Source organism: Bipolaris zeicola (genome assembly GCF_000523435.1).
Source record: "Bipolaris zeicola 26-R-13 unplaced genomic scaffold scaffold_136, whole genome shotgun sequence".
Classification (NCBI taxonomy): Eukaryota; Fungi; Ascomycota; class Dothideomycetes; order Pleosporales; family Pleosporaceae; genus Bipolaris; species Bipolaris zeicola.
The window spans coordinates 1-18,708 of record NW_006912185.1 but is presented as its reverse complement, the minus strand read 5'-3'; the positions used below and the strand labels follow the sequence as shown (position 1 = coordinate 18,708).

General features: G+C 47.5%; 6 protein-coding genes across 6 annotated transcripts; 1 reads left to right on the top strand and 5 right to left on the bottom strand.

The window, feature by feature from the left end:
* Nucleotides 1-284: 284 nt before the first annotated feature.
* On the bottom strand, nucleotides 285-1,100 carry COCCADRAFT_6913 (uncharacterized protein; the record flags this gene model as incomplete). The annotated part of the gene is made up of 1 exon (XM_007716346.1): nucleotides 285-1,100. The coding sequence occupies one exon, from the start codon at nucleotides 1,098-1,100 to the stop codon at nucleotides 285-287; it is 816 nt and encodes a 271-aa protein (XP_007714536.1).
* Nucleotides 1,101-5,042: 3,942 nt separating this feature from the next.
* Nucleotides 5,043-5,270, bottom strand: COCCADRAFT_102029 (uncharacterized protein; the record flags this gene model as incomplete). Its single annotated transcript, XM_007716354.1, has 1 exon — nucleotides 5,043-5,270. A coding segment is annotated over one exon (228 nt), but the record flags the coding sequence as incomplete, so codon positions are not given.
* A 351-nt stretch (nucleotides 5,271-5,621) lies between these two features.
* On the bottom strand, nucleotides 5,622-6,065 carry COCCADRAFT_65212 (uncharacterized protein; the record flags this gene model as incomplete). Its single annotated transcript, XM_007716353.1, has 1 exon — nucleotides 5,622-6,065. A coding segment is annotated over one exon (444 nt), but the record flags the coding sequence as incomplete, so codon positions are not given.
* A 2,586-nt stretch (nucleotides 6,066-8,651) lies between these two features.
* COCCADRAFT_28066 (uncharacterized protein) lies at nucleotides 8,652-11,168 on the bottom strand (the record flags this gene model as incomplete). Its single annotated transcript, XM_007716349.1, has 3 exons — nucleotides 8,652-9,329; nucleotides 9,382-10,173; nucleotides 10,221-11,168. 3 exons carry the CDS (start codon nucleotides 11,166-11,168, stop codon nucleotides 8,652-8,654), a joined length of 2,418 nt encoding a protein of 805 aa, XP_007714539.1.
* Nucleotides 11,169-12,439: 1,271 nt separating this feature from the next.
* COCCADRAFT_28065 (uncharacterized protein) lies at nucleotides 12,440-12,820 on the top strand (the record flags this gene model as incomplete). Its single annotated transcript, XM_007716348.1, has 1 exon — nucleotides 12,440-12,820. One exon carries the CDS (start codon nucleotides 12,440-12,442, stop codon nucleotides 12,818-12,820), a length of 381 nt encoding a protein of 126 aa, XP_007714538.1.
* Nucleotides 12,821-13,114: 294 nt separating this feature from the next.
* COCCADRAFT_38704 (uncharacterized protein) lies at nucleotides 13,115-17,093 on the bottom strand (the record flags this gene model as incomplete). The annotated part of the gene is made up of 5 exons (XM_007716352.1): nucleotides 13,115-13,826; nucleotides 13,884-14,635; nucleotides 14,696-15,046; nucleotides 15,426-16,913; nucleotides 17,004-17,093. 5 exons carry the CDS (start codon nucleotides 17,091-17,093, stop codon nucleotides 13,115-13,117), a joined length of 3,393 nt encoding a protein of 1,130 aa, XP_007714542.1.
* Between the last annotated feature and the right edge of the window lie 1,615 nt (nucleotides 17,094-18,708).

Genomic DNA, 18,708 nt, shown 5'->3' with positions numbered 1-18,708 from the left:
GAGGTACAGGGCTTATTAGCTGAACAGGCGGGTAGCAGTCGTGGTGATGGTGAGAGTGCGTCGAAGAGGGTGCGAGGGGAGAGGCGCTGCGGGCGTTGCAAGGAGACTGGGCATAATGCGCGCACCTGTATAGTAGAAATTGATAGTGCTAGTGATAGTGATAGATCTGAAGAGTAAATTGGCTTATTACGATTTTTGATATACTGTGTTAAATGGCTGTGATAATGTTGCGAAGTTGACGCGTTGATAGGGAGTGATCAGCTCGCTTGTGAAACACGTTATACTTATACGTCAATTCCTTGCAGTCTGCAGTTTTCCTGGACAGTGCGTCCCGGGAAAGTATCGGCATTAAAAGTGCACACCGGAAGGTTGAAGATGCACTTGGCGGTGGAGTCAATCGGCAAGATCTCTGGGGTGAAAAGCTGCACACCGTGTTCGTCGAAACAATCCGAGGGACCTTGCAAGAATGTTTCTTTGGAGATCCCATACTTTGTTATGATCACATTCGGGATGTCAAATGGACTGTCATCGCCTATTCGTAGTGTGAAGGAATTTGGGCGATCAGTAGCCGAAGTGCATAACTCCGAAGGCTGATCTCCGTTTGTGCAGCTGTCGGCAGGGATGGTGGCCCTGTAGATATAGGCCTTTTGTGCTTGTAGTAGGAGAGCAATAGAGCGAAGCTTCATACTATCTGCAACCTTTTTCTGCATATCTGTTTCCGTGAAGTTTTGGGCGACACCCAAGAAGCTACCGCCGGCCAAAATGGAATTGATACCAGACGTTGGGTTGTTGATCTCAGCGTCGAGTGTAGTTCGGAGAGAACTTGCAACGGTAGATTGGTAGTCTTTGACTGCGGTAGCGATGCTCACGCCAATGTCGCTCCATTTGATAAAGAGATTTGGTTGTTCCGGGGGCTTCATTTGGTTGGTAAGGAAATTGGCAACCACCCCAGAAACAGTGTTCACTGTGGCCAGGGCGCCAGTGAATGGAACGGCGCTCAGGGCAGAGGTGACCAGAGAAACCATGTCTTTGAAAGGGGTAACATCGTCTGTAGGTTCGGGCCAGAAGTCGGCGACAACGGCAGGTATTTCTAAGGACATAATGGAAGCGGCAAAGGAGATGGCAGTATTGAGCGAATTCATGTAGCTGTTATAGTTTTGAACTGCGACCAAGGCATACCTGTATTGCTTATTTAGCTGGACGTCCGAAAGTACAATTATATTATAGTGAAATCTTTGACATAGATCATGGGCAAGCTTACCATGCAGGAAGAGAGACCGGAAGACAAGGTTGGCCGGCGTTGCAAAACTGGTCAAGCCCACTGGAAGAACAGTTGTTAGTCCATTTTCCTTCTACCTAGCATCGCAGTAAACATATCAAGTACTCACCAAAAGAAGTTGGGGGCTCCTAGTGATGAAGCGAACCCCTGAACATTGTTTGTAGTAAGGTTCGGAGCGGCACCCGCGAGAAAACCATCAAGATCTAGTTTTTTCCATGTCGCCTCGTTCAATGCTTCGGAGGGGCAGGAAGCACTTCCACCTTGAGGCAAGGCGATAGGATTTGCTGTGGTGAGCCGAAGCGCTGAAAGCAAGGCAAGGAAGTGTGGTTTGCAATACATGACAGTGGTTCGTGTTCTTGAAGAAGAAAGTTAAAACGAAAGTAGAACCTGTCTGAGACAATGAAGGTAACAGTTTGGTGTCTGTTAAAAGAAAGAAAAAGTGAGAGTATTTAAAGTGTAAGAATGTCCTACTGGTTGTACACAAATCACATCTCGCCCAGTGAACCCACAACTAAGGCATGACGATACGAAGAAATCGTCAAAACATGTAAGGTTCCAGGTTAATTCATGTTTCCTAGGCGTGTAATCCCGACTTTCTAGGCGTTTTATGCCAAGTGCGAATTCGGACGTATAAGGCCGGGTTACTGCATAGCAGAGAGATTCGGTTTATAACCTCATTGGAAACATGAAACAGTTTATTTGATACATGGTTCACTATAGAGCCAGCTATCCCCACCGACCCGAGCAGGAGCTATGGACATGAGGTCGGCTGATTCGCAATGGCAATCGTCACTAACTTAGTGCGTGCACTAGCCCCACCGGTCATATACCGGCGCCCGCTCCACACAAGATAATACACTTTCCGACGCTATCCCACTTTTGGTAGCCGTGCAAACTGCGAAGAGCGGAATAGCGTGCCGAGACATATGTCGTTTTATGTGTCAAGGTAATGCCTGTACGACTAGCGTCGCAGACACCCCAGCTCCCTCGTCAGAATCTGGGGTAAATGAACAGGATCATGACAATAATAGGCCGACTCTGCACATTTCTGGCTAGATGATCTTGTAAGCAGCCAGGCGAGATGCGGCAGCAGTATGACCTCACTCAATGCACGCAGTCTCTTGGATCATGCAACCAAGGATTGGCCTGCTTGACTTCTAACACAGTGCCGTCTTTTCCATGTAATATCATCTTGCTCTCCCGTCTCTATAACCTAAAAATAATTGATTACAAATTTAGCATTCGTTGCTTTATTGAGCTAGCAAGACTCACTAGTAGGCTCGATGTTATTCAGCTCAACGTTAATTCCGTCAACTCATGCGATTCGTATGGTAGATTGACCCCGCAAACGCGCCAAACATCGCATGTTTGTCATATAGACTAGGTAAGAGGCATCACTTAGTACACAAAACGGGTTACTAGTGCCTTTTAACTTGGCACTAAGGCCTGTGCGGTAGCAGGTGTTCGCTGCTGGGTGGCATGTCAGAGGTGCTGTCTCATCTCCCTCACAACCTTGCCAAAAGCATCTTACTCAGCAATTTCCGCTTTTTAGGATAACCCTTCTCGCGTAGCTTGAGCTATAAATATACTTCCATTCTAAATAGTTACTCGATAGTTGCCCTAGCACTAAAGTCTCTTACGCGCAGTAGCAGTAGTCTTGGCAAGGTGATGAATCACGAGGTGGTATTTCAAACTCATTATCACGAACGCTCTGGCATGTCTTGTAGAGTTCTTGGATTTTATGAGCGTAAGCAATAAAGGAGCTATGTGCTATAGGAGTAGACTTCTCAGAGGCTTGAAAGAGACGTTTATCTTCTCAGGTGGTAGCACGCTCTTTGGGCGCGCGAGCTTATCCAATCCCCCCTCACAATTCTATTTAACGTACATTCTAAGAACCTCCCATAAAGCATATAATTGTATTTATCCACTGCGTGTATATTTGCGTGAATACTACCATTTAACTCGACAATAGCAATTCCAATACACTCTTGGATCTGCGCGTAATTTCCGACGCATCACAATATATTGTTGAAGAGCACAATTGAGTCAAAGTGGTGCAGCGTAGCAAAACGAACGTTGAATGGAGTAGAGCTCAGTTCGGAAGAAGCACGTAGACCCTGCAGGGTGACCACTAATCCATAATAATGCTGCCAAATGAGCGATCATTCGAACTACTCAGATCATAGATCGAGCGTATCAAGTCGTTGTTTGCCATCAGAAGGATGCAACCCGGCTTACCTACGAGGGGAGTGAAAAAAAATTCACCCTCGTCATCCATCAAGACTAGCGGTCGCGTGTTTAGGTCGATCATCTCAGGTTCGCCTTAGGTTTCCCATTTAAACAATCGCGACTACATCATCGCAAGTGACTACATGCAAATGTGCTTATGATGAGCTTTATCGGCATCGTAGATGCGGAGATGATTGCTTGGATTTCCCACACTGGGCGGGGCGCACTCACAAGTCCCTGAATTGAACTTCCTTTAAATACCTAAATCGAGAGCAACGCACTGATATTGTCGGATCTAGATCCGGAACACTAATTTTTTTCGCTCGACCGCTTCTCCAGTCTTTGACAGAACCTTTCCTTATCTATGATCGTACACTCAACTGTTTCCTCCCTATTGGTCATGATACAGAGCTACCTAAGCACTAGGGCAGCTTGTGGCTGACCCCCACCTACATAGGCGTTTGTCCCCGAGCCGCGTGTACGCCACCCCCAACCGCGCTCGCCCTACATTCAGGAACCGACTGCTCATTCGTCTGCACATAGATGGTATCCATATCACCTAGTTTGTATATTCTACTACCTATGTAGTCAGAAATAGAAGTGGGCGTCTTAAATATCCTCATCAATTTACGCATATCCTCATAGCTAGCTTGTAATTTCTACTAATTGTAATATCTACCTATGCACCCTAATTGGGATCAGCGTCTTATTTGTACAGATTGAAGATGTGGCAAGATGCTTGCAATATGGCCTACAAAAGCTCAGTAGCCGCCCTCTAGGGTACACTGTTCAAAAGTCAACAAGGGATAATTTCAGTTCAATCCTTAAGTCCCGCACATGCGCATAGATCAGGGCCTCGATTTCCAAAATAGAGATTAGTATCAGTGGAAAGGAACGCTTATTCCAGCAAGATGGTCTCGAATGGATAGTCGTTGACGTCAGATGCCTCTCCATACATAACTCCGTACACATATGCATCGCATACGAGGTGGTAAATAGCGTGCCGACCGTGATTAGCAATTGGACCTCGTAAAACGAAAGGTACTGGGGCCCCAGAGATGAGGCATACTCGGTCGCCTTTTCTGATGCTCCCGTTTGCCATTCCAAGACGGCCCCCTTGGGTCGTGAATAGTCTTCTTGAACGGCCAATTCCGGACCTATGCATGTGCGCATAGAACCTCGTGATATTGCTATCTTCTTGAGAAGAAAAACGTAAAGCGCCTTTCGATTCCTGGAAAGCCTCAAATGCAGCAGCTTTCATTTCATCAGACAAGTTATTGGAATTATTAAAACCTTCGGCAATTACGGTTTCAAAGCATATCACAGAGGCTTTTTTCAAGACTGGGTGACGGTTCTGCCGTCTCAGCATCTCTATTCCTTCATTTATCATGTCATATTGGCGTTTTGCAACTGCTTGCTCATCGAGAAAAGTAGACTCCACAGAACAGAGTCCAGGCTTGGACATCTCTTCAATGGTATCTATGAAAGCCGTCTCAAGAAGAAGGCTCAAACTGCCTGGGGGCCCTCGGTGTAATAATTGTTGCTTTTTTCTAGATTCCGAGGCTGCTTCTCGGATGTCTCTTGGCGAAGTAGCCTTGAAGTCGTTATGTAGGGTAAATGGCGGGGCGAAGAAGGTGCATGAAAAGTCCGGAACCCAGGTAGGGACCGAGCCAAATAATGTTGGTCCATCGATTCTTGGATTAGCGAGTCCGGCGTAACCCAGAATGCGATAATCGTAAAGAGAAGGGGAACACGCCACCATCGCTTTTGTAAACACGTTGCCGATAGCGTCCGTATAGTCTGGTTTCAGGCCATGATAGGCTGCGAGGCCGAGAAAAGCGAAAACCTTATCCCGTGGGTCAGTCGCCTTGAAGGACTGGAATTCCAATAGAATATCAGTAAGCGTAACTCGTGGCTTGCCGTCATTCTTTTGGATCAATTCTCTGTGAGCGCATAATTTCGGAAATTGTTTGAAAGCTGGCAGACTGGTCCGGCCCCAGTCGGAAGGAATCGAATATGAATCTGGAAGGCTGTTGTAGTTCTTGCGCCTAACCTCCAGATAATCTTTTAAGAAGGGCAGAGACATTCCTAGTGCTCCGGAGAGAAATAATACCTTGCGCGCGAGGCATAATTCCTGAACGATCCAAGCTCGCTCGAACCAGGGAGACTGCAAAACCCGCCCAAATAGATGATCACCGACTCCTCCGAACCTGCTGATGTTGTCAAGTGTGGCATTGTTGTGAATGTAAGGAGACGTTAAATATGACCAAAGAACTGACTCTTCATCGTGAGTGAGATCCCCGTTTCCTAGCCAAACGAGGACACACCGAGCTGCTGCGTAAATGTCTCCCATCATACTGACTTGAACGCCTTTCTCCTCGCAGTCTTCCTGGTTGATGCAAATCGCGTCTAGCCAGATTGGGAGGCCGCTTGCAACCCCAGAGATATGGCGTAGGATAGAATAGACGGTTCTGGTAACTTTGAGATAGGCTCTGGATGAAATTGGCAGGTTCTCTGTTGGTATTTCACCGCCCCAACAGTACGATATGGCAACGAATCTTCCACGTATGGCCTCGATCGAGGTTTCGCTGAGGTGAAATCTTACTTCGTTGGAGTTCAATATCGCTGAGTACCCCAGTAGCCGAATATTCCGAGCACATTGAAGTTTAGGGTATTTGTACACCGATAGCCCGTCTTGATCATCTAGCTTTCTTGCGATTGCAATGTCTCTTGCTGGTTGGAAGAGAAGAAGATGGCGTTCATTGTGAGCTACGACTTCATCCACCATGAAGTCAGGATCGTATCTGATTATAAAGTCATCCATCGTACTGTCCATTTCGAAGAGATCGCACTTCTTCTGGTGGAATACTTCACACTACAGTGAAACTCAGTAAAGCAGGTTCGGAGTTCCCGGCTACGAGTGCAACCCGTCAGCCAGGTATGGGCGCGAAACTTGGACGCAAGGTGATGAATTGCATCTGCGCGTCCGGTTGTTTCAAATAACCTTTATTAGAACCGCTTGGTCCATGTCAAGACACTGCAGTCCATATAAACTCGGAAAGTGGGAATGCTATAGCACAAAGCTAATCAGCGTTGATTGTTAGACGCTGCAATGCTGCTTTAAAGCGCTAGGCGCCACCAACATGCCAAGGGGCTCAACACATATGGGCAATGATACATTGGCTCCTATCACAAGGTTAATATACCGAAAACAGAACTCTGGCTCCAGTTTAATATAGCCTATAACTTGGAAAATGATGGATCTCGTAGCGGACGGCGTAGGGATATAGTGGTCTGTATCTCTGCTTGCTAAGCAATTGAAAAATCGTGGGGAATTGGGGTTCCCCGCTGGAGAGAACCTTGTTTTGTATTCGCTCACGCATATCTATTCTAATTACATTCATACATAATAAAATTTTGGTGTCGCATTCTTTGCATCTTTGACAAGCGCTCTACTATTTTTCTGTACTACTGAGGACAGCTGTCAAAACCTGGTTCAGTTCGGACCAATCCGATCCCACCCAGGTTTAGCTAGCTGCACTCAGTTACTCTAGAGATAATTACATTTATACATGGCGAACAATCACTAAAGTAGCTTGCTACTAATTTGTCGGGTGGGAACACTACTGTTTGCGCTCCATCGATATTGATCCATATCGTGCTGTATCTCATTCCAGACAATAGTGTTATACTATAGAACATCCGTTCTACATAGTTGTGCGGCTAGAATCTTCCTTCCGTACTGGAAGCTTAGGCTGCATAACCTGCAAATATTTAACTTCTGTAGCCTACAGAAAGGCGAACAGCATGTACTGGAGTGCTAGCGGTTCTGATTTATCGTCGCGCTCATGGAGACTTGAATGCTCTGCCCACGTTAACTGCAATTCATCTTCGGGTCGCGTTTGAGTTGTCTCTGAGAATGGCCTCGCAACATGACGATCAACATTTGGTGTGCCACGAGCGGGAAGAAGCGAGAAGTATCACAGTGGCTCATTACCTGAACGAATATCGCCAACGCCTGAACGGTGCCGGCGATCATGATCAACACGACACGATCCACCGAGCGATTGCGGACGAGCCTGCAGGGGATCATACAAATCTAGGAGTTTGTACAGCGGCTATTTGGAGCACAAGTCTGCGTCTTCAAGAGCAATCGCCTGCCTGAACAGTATTTGAAAACTTGCGTGATAACTATCCCGCTAGCAAAAGTGGTACCGAGTCCGCTGGGTGTCTCCGGCTCATCTCCCAAGTTGGAGCTGAATTGGGTGCAGGAGTCTTGGAGCGATATGCATGGTCATCCCGAGCACGCAGCTTTCTCGAACAGTTTTAGGCTGTCCTCAAGTTCTATGCAGACTAGGCAACGGCTTTTAGATACCTCAACGCAGTACTGGTGCTTTGGCATGAGTTAGTCCTCTCGGGGAGACTTCCAGTCAAAGTCGATGATAATGACATCTGCAGAGGTATGGGTGAAGTCAAAATCACGTCAAGATACGAAAGGGCACCAAGATGGACATATTCAACTTTATGGGGCTCCTGACCAAGTTATGCATCTTAGTATACAAGAACTTGCTTGAACCAAACCAAGCTGAAGTCCCAACGCACCATGTTTGACCTTTCAGTTTTGGTCCTACCGAAAATTGATCGACTGTTGCATCAAAATAGGGACAAAGTTTCTAGAAGGACAACTTTACACAGCCGAACGCATCGTACATTTAGGAGCACTGAAGCTGATGTAAGCAAGGATGAATCAATGTTCTTTTGTGCTCTGCAAAATAGACGAACCATGTTCTATAGCGTTATCATGAAACAACCAAGTTGCATCCGATTACCGCACTCGACGGATAGATTTCCTCGTACTCTGTCCGCCACTCAAGCCTTCGCCTTGAGATATGTTTGCGTCATCCCAGCAATGATGCCTTTCATGCTTCTAAATAAGCGTGCCAGCTGACCGAACAAACCGAAGCGTATCATTTACATACTCAGTCTATGTCCATTGAGAGCTTTTCCCTCCAGGATTCGGTTCTCAGAACCAGACGACATGAATCAAAATTGAGGCCACAATCCAGGAAGCGGCGTACTCAAGCCTAGAGGCATGCTTTGTAATAGTTCAGGTCAAGTCCAAGCAATAGTAACCAGAGCACTTTTACTTCCAAACACCCCTGACATCGCTCCAAGTTTCTCGGACCCATTGCTTGGACCTGGTCCTAGCATGCCTGAACCTCGTCGTGGTTGATCGCCTGTTTGGTTCAATCTTGCCGCCTTCGAAATCCATCGACTGTTTTTGTGTATTCGGAGGTTCTGCATATTTTTGTGTGGCCTGCAGTTCGGCAATGGAGTGTAATGATGGGGTCATCGATACTTCCTGAGCCTCCGCCTGTAGCAACTTGCCTTTTATAGCTGGCTCTGTAGCGGTGGCTATAGGCTCAATCGATATATCATCGTAGTCGCTGTGACTATCGTCATGCTCATAGTTCTCGGGCTGTGCTTGCTCGGACCGGGATGATCGGGCCCCGTTGGTGTCGCGTCCTTCGACTGATGAAGTCTCTTCTCGGCTGTCGAGTGTTAAATGCGAAGAGTATCTGCGCAATGTGTTGTTCGTATCCGACAGCGGAGACAAATTTGGGCTGGGAGATAATTGCGGCCAGTCCTGCGAACTTTGCTCAATAGGTGATCTTTTCAGTGCTGCAACAAGGTGTTGGAGATCGACGCGAATGAGATCAATCTTCGATCGTTCTAATGGATTGCAGCGGAGCATTCTTTCCTCAATCACACTAGCCATTGCCTTCGTAAAATTTGTTCCATTTTTCAGTTGAGACAATCGCTACATCGTTGTCAGTATGATGAAAGAATCTGGTCTTGCACAGAGATCATACCTTTTGTACACATTCCTTCAAACATGCATCTTGGACGGTGTTGCTGTCGCCTTTCACGCAAAAGAATTGATCTTTTCTTACATCATCAAACTCAGGCTCATCTTCATCCTCTCGCTCGAGACCAAAGTCTTCCACATCCTGCAACCCTCGCAAATACCAAATGCAGAACTCCAGGAATACGCAACCCAGTGAGAAAATATCGTATTTTTGGGATATCGGTTCCCTGAAGTCTACCTCAGGTGCCCGATAACCCCACGTTATCCCGTCAATCAGTGCTCGAGGAACCAGCGATTTTGAGAATTCGGTATGATATCGCGCAAGCCCTAAGTCGGAAATCACGAGGTGTCTCCGGAGTTCCCCGTGTTCTTCGAACCACAGTATATTCTCGGGCTTGATGTCTCCGTGCCTTCCCCATTCATGTTTGTCTTCATTCTGAAATTCGAGGGAGTTTGACCCCTTTCTTTTCCTCTTACGCGCATGCCACGAACTAAGCCCGTGAATACGACTGACTGCTCGGGCTAGGCCAAGGCATTGCTGAGCTGCCCATAACTCATTTGAAGGGGTAGGTTCAATGGATGAATATTTGTCCCAAAACTGTTGAAGATTCCCATCTGCCCATTCAAAGAGCAGATAGAATGTATTACCATGTTGGAAAGTAAGCAGAAGTTTGATCAAATGGTTCTCCGTTTGTGCGTGTGCACATGTTTTTTCCAGGGCGTGGAGCTCTTTCCTATACGCACGCTGCTCGGACGCGTCGATCTCTTTCAGTGCAAACTTTGGATTTTCGGTAGACTGATCAGGTCAGCTACTGACGATTGGTAGGAATGACGATATTATACCCCAGGTTTTGAGAAGTTATGATGACTAGGGTGAATCTCGACTTGGTGAACTAGTCCAGTGCCACCACTTGACTTGGGCTCTATAGAGACCCAGGGAAGCCTTGTCCCGCGGTCGAGCTCATAAGAGCATAGTCCGTTCTCGTGCATATCGAAAAAAGGAACAAAGAAGACCTTCTGGTTCTCATAGAATAGCAGGCGATCGTTTCGGCTCCATCCATCAAGTATGCTGGACTTGGGATTCAGAGTAGATTCCCTTGATTCCTTGAACGGTAAGTCGTTATCCCATATATCTCCATTTATGAACTCCTCAAGATGACCGAGCCGCTCCATAGATACAAGGATGCCCAGAATCTGCGTTCGAGTCTTCTTTCGTTTTAGGCTGATGATAGCCTGAAACTTGTCCAACAACTCAGATTCTGAGGCAAACGAGAATATCTCTCCCAAAAGTAGCATTATAGATGCAGGGTTGAATATGTTTCTAAACATATCAAGAGGCAGGTACTCGCCAGCGGCCGGTTTGCTGACTTTCAAACTCTTCTCAAACATTTCTCTAAGAGTCGATTCAACCCATGCAGTCTTCGGTGAATTTGGGATATCACAAAGGATCTCACGCTCTCTTAGAAGCCCTTTCAGGGCGCGAAGACCATCTTCCTTCATCGATTCGAAGTCTAATGTGGCGGCGGCTGCACTGAAACCAAGGTCTTCGACTTTGTGCACAGTAGATGCGTCACTGCTCGGACTTTTCCTAAAGTCACTCTCATTCATGGGCCGTAAATAACCGTTGTCTTCTTTGACGGTTATATTAGGCCCACCGGGAAAACCTTCAACATCGTAGTTGAATCGCGTTGAGATCGGGCCAGGGGGTTGGCGCTGCGCACGTGACCGTGAAGGTCCAAGTGAGTTTTCTGGAGTAGGTAAAAAGCCCCTTGTATCGTTCATCTGAATCATGCTCACCCAATAAAGGTTCACCTGAAGTGACGTCCTCAAAAGATCCGTCCTTAGGCTTCCGGCCCACTGGGAAAGTCGGGAGCGGGGTGAGAGCAGTCCACTGTAGCTCTTTTGTTTGTAAGGAATAGTAGGCAGAAACGACTACGATAGACAATAAATATGAAGGGATTATGAGAGCAGCGTAACTCAGTGATCGTTCGTGAGACGAACGGCTGGGGCCTGGGGAACGTCTTAAGGCCTGTGAACCTATCCTTCGTGGAATCAGAGCCAATAGAAAGCAACTAAGCTTTCTGGTTTCTAGCTGCATGTGCGTAGAACGATAGGTCTGTGTGCAAGGCAATTCTCCAGCCTTAGGCAAGGCAATCTTGGGGCCAGAATACGCTCAGGTGGTGGTGGCGCACGCAAGTGCCTAAGCTACATTTGGCGCGAGCCTCGTGTCCCGAGACCGCACTGCCTCCACTATTGTTCCCGTCGGCTCGCCAGTTTAAAAGCCACATGTCGCGCATGGAAAATCCGCGGCTATGACCGATGTCTTCAAAGCCTGGAGCGAGTAATGTGTGGCATCTACACTGTGTACTTTGTGGAAGCGGCTTGGGATTTGTGGAGGTTGGTGTCAGCGATCATCCACCCCACTGCCCTGATTCGCGACAGGCTGAGGTATCGGGGTTGGCAGGCTATTTAGGGCAAAGAGTTCTTGTGGGTTGCCTTCTTTCATATCCACTCAAATTTGAGCCTTGCGTCAGTAGGGCGACGGAGCACGATAAACTGCTCCCAGTATTGTTGCTTTAAGCTGACTGGATGAATGACAGCATCGGAGGAATTGACCCCCTACCCTGAGAATGGAGGCAAATATGGAGTCATTCTACCACAAAATCATGTGTTAGAACGGTAGAAAGTCATTTCTTTTTTGTGTTCTCGATGCGCCAGGTGCTAGCACTAAATTGGGTAATGGTATGGTAGCGCTGGAACGAGGTTGAGACTGGGCGGTTGTTAGGCAGTTGCTGCGCCCCCAACATGGCGGCGCCTGGACGTGGCACACCCCCATCTCCGGTGTCAGGTGGCGCAAAGGCACTCAGCCCAGTTGGATGTGACCAGTCAGGCCCCGCGTAGTCCTTCTGGTTATTAAAAGGGAATGTCGACCGAAGGGTGAGGGTGGTAGGCGGTACTTTTCTGCCTACGATATTTGGCGCGATCCAGACTCAGGCAAATTTTATCGTAAAAGGTCCCCATTTCTCCATCATTTATCTCATGTCTTCACGGATCTGAATACAATGAGCAACGTTTCGTTAACCTTCGTGAGAGAGGAGGCCAACCTTTCTGTCTGGACCGAACATAGCGATCGCATTCACCCCAAAGATCTTTCGAGACATCTCTCGGATACTGTTGGTAGAGAACGGTTCAGAATATCACTACGAAAAAATATATACATCATCTACGTCGATAGGAGAAATGGTGGGAACGATGACGTGAGTCGAGCGATTCGATCGGTGGATGCTGCGGCTAATGGGAAGGAGCAGAATTGCGACCCAGGGTCTGATGAGGAAGAAGGCTCGAAGGAACAAAAGATAGGGCCCAAAACATACCAGGAAAGGTTGCAAGACATCAAGCTGGCGGAGAAGAAATTAAGCAGCGAAAGAATACCCAAGTGGTAATCGACAGGGGATTTTGAGGGAGGATGCTATTCTGATACCATGAGCCATTATAGGGTGGACTCAAGTAGCGGTTCTGGCAATGACAAAGCTATGGCCCCGGAGAGTAAGTTTCAGAGGCTGTATCTCGCATTGGGCTGTTGGATTTGATATGACCGAAAGCGTGTAACTAGATACTCATGAGCAGAATGTCCAATTTCAGCTCAATATTTTTCAATTTCTATGTATATCTAAAGAATCAAGAAGCAACAGTCTACGAAAGTATTCAATTTGCCACAAACATGACTAAATGGACCATCAGCAGATATTTACCCAAGAACCTTCATTTTCGATCACTGCTGGCTCAAGTGATGCCACTCCAACTCTTTCGTAAACAAGATCCCTTAACGCGTTACGGCTTTGATGGATAACTAGTACGTGGAGCTTCAGGTCGGATTTACCGTCTCCCATCTTGTCCCTTCCAATGACTACGCACCTCAGCTCTTCGACGGCGAACTCTTCGTTGTCGTCGAACGCAATAGTAACCAGCATATCGTACTTGGACAAGTTGATCCTCCTTGCGAAGCCCAAAAACGAAGCGGACTCAATACCATCAACCACCGAGAAAGGGTTCTGGAAATCATCTACTGCCCAATCAATTTGTTTGAATCTCAATTCAGTCGTGGCGTCCATGTATTGGATGCCCCCCTCTATCGAGAGAGACGACCATGACGGTACGCGACGACCGAGCGGCTGATCAATGCGCTTCATGCGTGTTATGTCGCGACGTTTCCAGAGTAGCCCTCGGGCGAAATATTCTTCGAAAAGGCCATAGGCAGCTCTGGTCCTGAAAGTGCGGGCGAGTCTTTCTTGCAGGCCCAGAATGGCAACTGACCGGTCTGCAGGCTTAGTAAATGCCAGACCCGAGTATCTTTCGTAGAGATCCTGGATAAGCAGTTGCCTACCATCCCGGTAATGATAGACAGCGGCTTTCGGGAAGTTTGCGTCACCCAGAAGAGCAACTTTAGAACTTTGGCAGTGTCAGCTCCAAGAAGCGACCTGTTTGGCTAGTCTAAGGCGAGCTTACTTTTCAAGGCGAGTGAGCGTCTCACAATGAATCCCGGCTCCGCATTCCCAATAGACCTGCGTCGAAGTGAAGAATATGGTCCGGCGAGACAATGCTCTTTCCTGCAGCACCCAGCCCCGGCTGTTGAGCGCGCTGAGTTCTACATCGGTGTGAAAGTCATCGATGTCGACACAGGCGTAAGTGGCTTGGGCGCTCGTTGCAGGTAACTTGATGACAGTTCGCGGTGTTCGCTCATGCAAAAAGCCATCTAGCGAAGATTCTGCTGAACTTGCGCCAATGGTGCAGTACGCCATGCTAAACACGAGCTCCATCTTAGCTGACTCACATTGCCAGTCATCGTCATCATCTTGGATGATGCATAAAGAGTCAATCCAAATATAGTCAATCCCCAAACCTCGAGCCGCAGTGACAGCGTCCTGAAAGGTAGGTGGCAGAGCCTCGAAATCGATGCCCGCCTTCAGCTGTTCGATGTTACGCTTGTATGTGCAAAATTTTTCGTTCTCTCCCAAAGGTCCCCAGCAGTGACTGAGCGCGACATATTGGCAAGAGCGAATGTTTGCCGTCTCTACAAGACGTAATTGTTGACCTATCTCAATTAGCCGTGTTGGCTTACTCTGTGTATCTTTCTCTTTGCGATGGCAGGTCTCATGGTCCGAGTCGCATACGCGGACCCATTCCTTAAGGAGAGCGAAAAATTCGGGAGAAGCTTGGCCGAACAGGATTGGCAAGCCGAACTGTGCGCCGTCTGGAATCTCTAGTTCTGGATCTTTATGGTCATGAGCACTTTTTATCCTGTATATTTGGGGTGTAACTTTACCTGGCTCACAATAAAGGGACAAAAGATTGGGACCACCTTTGAGTCCCACATGGGCAGCATCCTGACGTAATTCAATAGTCGTTGGTGCCTTGATGCCTTTGTATTCCAATGCTTCTTGCAGAAGGCTGCATAGATCACAATGTTGAGCTCTTGCTTGCAGAAATGCAACCTCGCAGAACCTTTCGAATATGGGCTGTGAGTTGCTAGAATTGCACGAACCACACAACCTCGTGGTAACCGCACGTGATATGAGTCTCGCCAGATCCCACCCAACTTTTCCGAAGAAATCGGCAGCAAAGTCATTGTCTGAAACTGAAGTCCAGTCGTCATTAAGTCTGCTTGATTGCTGTATAATTCAATCACTACCATGGCTTTCGTTGGTATACAAGGTCCACCTACAAACTGCGAAATGATGATCAGCACAGCCTTATCCCAGAGAGCCGTATACTTACTATCTAGTGACACATCGCATTACTGCGTTAGTGAGCTTGGGTAGAATCTGAAGAGTGGCTACTTACATTCTTCGCGGAAGAAGAATGCTCTGTTAGCTGGTATTCCGGCTTGAATATGAAGGGCTTACATACTGTTGGTGTGATTAGCTTCGAACTTCGATCGATATGATATGCTCAATGAATCTGACATACTTCTCGATGGTCTGTCATCCTCGATGTTTGCCTGCTCAAAGTATCTGGATTGTCATTAAAGGTGGGTGCTTGAAATATCACCTGTGGAATAATATCCGTCAGATTTTCCGGAGGCTGCTCAGCGGGGAATTCGTCGACCGGGGTTGGGGCTGGTCTCCGTTCGGGAATTGGTTTCGGAAGGTCTCTTTGTTCTGGTGGCGCAAGATTTCCTCCGATCTTAGCACTTTCCTTAGCTTGGGCAAAAGAAGGATATGTCAATTTCGACATCTTGAGATACCCCTCGCGATCCTGACTCCGCTCGTAGATATCTTGTAAGATCGGATGAATCTCACTGGCTTTATGACGGTATTCTTTTACACTCGCTTTCTCGTAGTCTGAAGACACGGGAACGATGAGTAGCTTTCCCCGTATAAGCCTGAGTATATCTTTGTAGGCTGAGCCAGCTTCCAACTGTTGGTCCAACCATCCCATAACCAAAACAACATACTTGTGGACTTCGTAAGGTTTACCATCCGCCTTCGGTTCCCGCCAAAAGTATCCAGAGGTTCCCTTCCTGAACTGCTCGAGGGCGCTATAGTCGCAGACAAGCCACACGAGAAGCTCAAGTAGAATACAGCCAAAACTCCAGACGTCATATTGACGGGAGCGAGGTTGTCCTTCGCCACGCTGCTCTTCGACCTCTGGAGGTTTGTAACGTCTAGTACCTGATGGAGTGTTCGTGTGCTTACCTAGGCGTACGTTCGTGTGCTCTCCTTTCTCGTAAAAGGTAGTGAGACCAAGATCCGCTATTTGTAGGCATCCTCTGTTATATCCACTCTTAAATAGAAGCATATTCTCTGGTTTCAGATCTCCATGTCGTACATTCCGGTCATGAAGAACCTGCAAAGCCGAGCAAATCCCGACGAACTGTCCAAGCAACCACAGTACACTTTCTCGCTGACGAGCCTCCGCTTCATGTTTTTTCCAATAATCGCCAAGATTGCCGCCGTCAGCCCAGCGAAAGATGAAACAACGATCTGACTTGCGCTCATACGCGGCAATAGGCTTGATCAGATGGGGTGATTCCAGTTCTCGTGCTCGGTTCAGGTTTTCTCTCTCCTTGTTGACCAGTTGCTCCCATTGTATCTCAGGCACTTGTTCACTTTTCTTCAACCTCTTGATTGCAATCTCGTACGCCGGAATATCGACTTGCCGATTCAATTTCTTTGATTTCCATTGGATTTTTGGAAGCTCCGGGTGGCCCACAATGTGGCTTGCGTGGATCACCGCCCACGACACTTCGCCGAAGAAACCGTTAGCCTCTGGTCCCGAGGCCTCTTCCAGGAACGGTAAGGGTTGTAGCGGAGCCAGCTCAAAGCGAAACTTTTCCTTGGTCCCAAAAACAGGTATGGTCAAGCTCCACTGATGGCCAAGAAAGAGCCTCCGTTGGTTTCGTGTAAATGCTCGAAGCCACGTGTATCGTCGAGCTTTACATGGTCCCTGCAGGCTCTCACCATCTCCATCATCGTTGAATTTGATGGGTAGAGAGGAGTCGTCAAGATTTTCATCTTTGCACCATTTCAATTGGTGCTCGAGAGTTCGTTTTTCCGTCAGAAGAAGTATAAGAAATAGTCGTGAGGCTCTTGTTATAACGAAATTCACAACATCGTCTCTGCTTACAACGCTTTCGGAGCTGTCGAACTTGGCTGGATTCAGAACTGACTCCACCCTCGATTGTGTGACAAAGTTATTCAACTTGTCCTCAGGCATGAATTCTACGTTGTCATCATTTTCACAGAACGAGGCTGTAACCTCCTCTTCGAGCGTGTCGATAGCCTCTTCTTCTTTGCTGAGCCTGGTGGCACACGTTAGAGACAGGAATCATCAAATTACGTGCAACTTTTCATACATGATGGCAAAGTGGCCATGCATTCAACCAGACTGAGGCAGGAATTTCTCGTTGCGCTAGGGCATCAGGCTACTTCGATCACGATCCCTATTTAAAACACAAGATTCAACAAGGCTGAACGCCATGGACGGCACATGCGTGGGCGAACCCCCATCTCTATGCATGGTGTTGCGTCGATTGGCGGCAGCTACCGGGCCAAGATACCTCTTTCCGCTAAAATCGACACTTGAGGAGGACGATGGACGAAGGTGTGGAAGGTGGCGGCGGCTGCCTTGCATATAGTAAGCGAAAGTGACGCGGCTAATCAACAAGGCTATCCAACGATGTAGGGCCCCCAAATGATGCATATGCACGAGTGATGTAACCGCTGCAGAAGTGGCCTCGGCTGAACACTTGAGTGACCTTCACCGGTTTGGTGCCAAGACGAGGCTGAGTTTCATGCGCTTAGTTCGATCGGTGAACTGAGAGCCGAAGGCTGCGTCCGTGATTCCATGGCGAAAGTAGCGAAAGTAGCGGGCGCTTACTAGACGAAATATCTCCCGTAAGCAATTGCTGACAAAACCACGGAGGACGAGTCTCATGCCGCTGTCAGTATCGTCAAACTCAAAACAGCATGGTAAACGATGGCAGGTTGACCTTTGACGCATTCGCGAAAGCAGAACAAAACCAGAACAAATGCGTCAAGGAGCGCTTAATGTGGACTTGCCGCTGGTGCCCCGGCTGAAATCAACGCGGCCAAAACAGCGGCATAGGCTGGCGTCGCTGTGAGCAGATTCGTAGAGTCCATTTTCGCAAAGAGGGCATCGCTCAAAACCACAGCCAATGTCTTTGTAGTCGCATACCCAATAATCAGTATGAGCATAGGAACCACAATGATCAGCCCACTAGTGAGGGCAAACGCGAATCAATTCCAAGCCATGTAAAATGCCGCTCGTTTTCCCTGTCTTGCGAACGATGTTGCGCTTTCGATAGCTAAACTCCGCACAAGAGCTATGCTATGCTCCATAAGCTCTACACCGAAAGAACCAATGAGATCCTAGTCTTGAAAGACGATGTGGTGGTTGGAAATAGCTTCAAAGCCGAAATTGTAAATGAGGACTTTTTTTTAATGTCGACCTAGCTCCATTTTCGATCTGGGATGCAGGAGAGTAGTGAGAAAAGATATATCTCTACGAGCTGTATCTATTAGCTAGTTATTGTTAAAGCGGTTTCACTGACTTTTGGTGTTCAAGTTAGCAGCTGCTTTCTGCGCTTCAGTCAATCACGTAGCCGCGCGCCGACCGTCTCAGCTACCGCTATGACAAACAAAAGTAACGTTGTGTTTGTTATTATTATTATTCCATTATAGTCCTGTATCAGCCGTTGGCTATGTAAGACTTTGGCCAAAGGCCGTTCTATCTAACTAGTTACAATTTGGTACGTTGTGCTGTATTGCGTGACTATGGTGCTTCGGCCTTTGTCTAGTTAAGCTAGTGC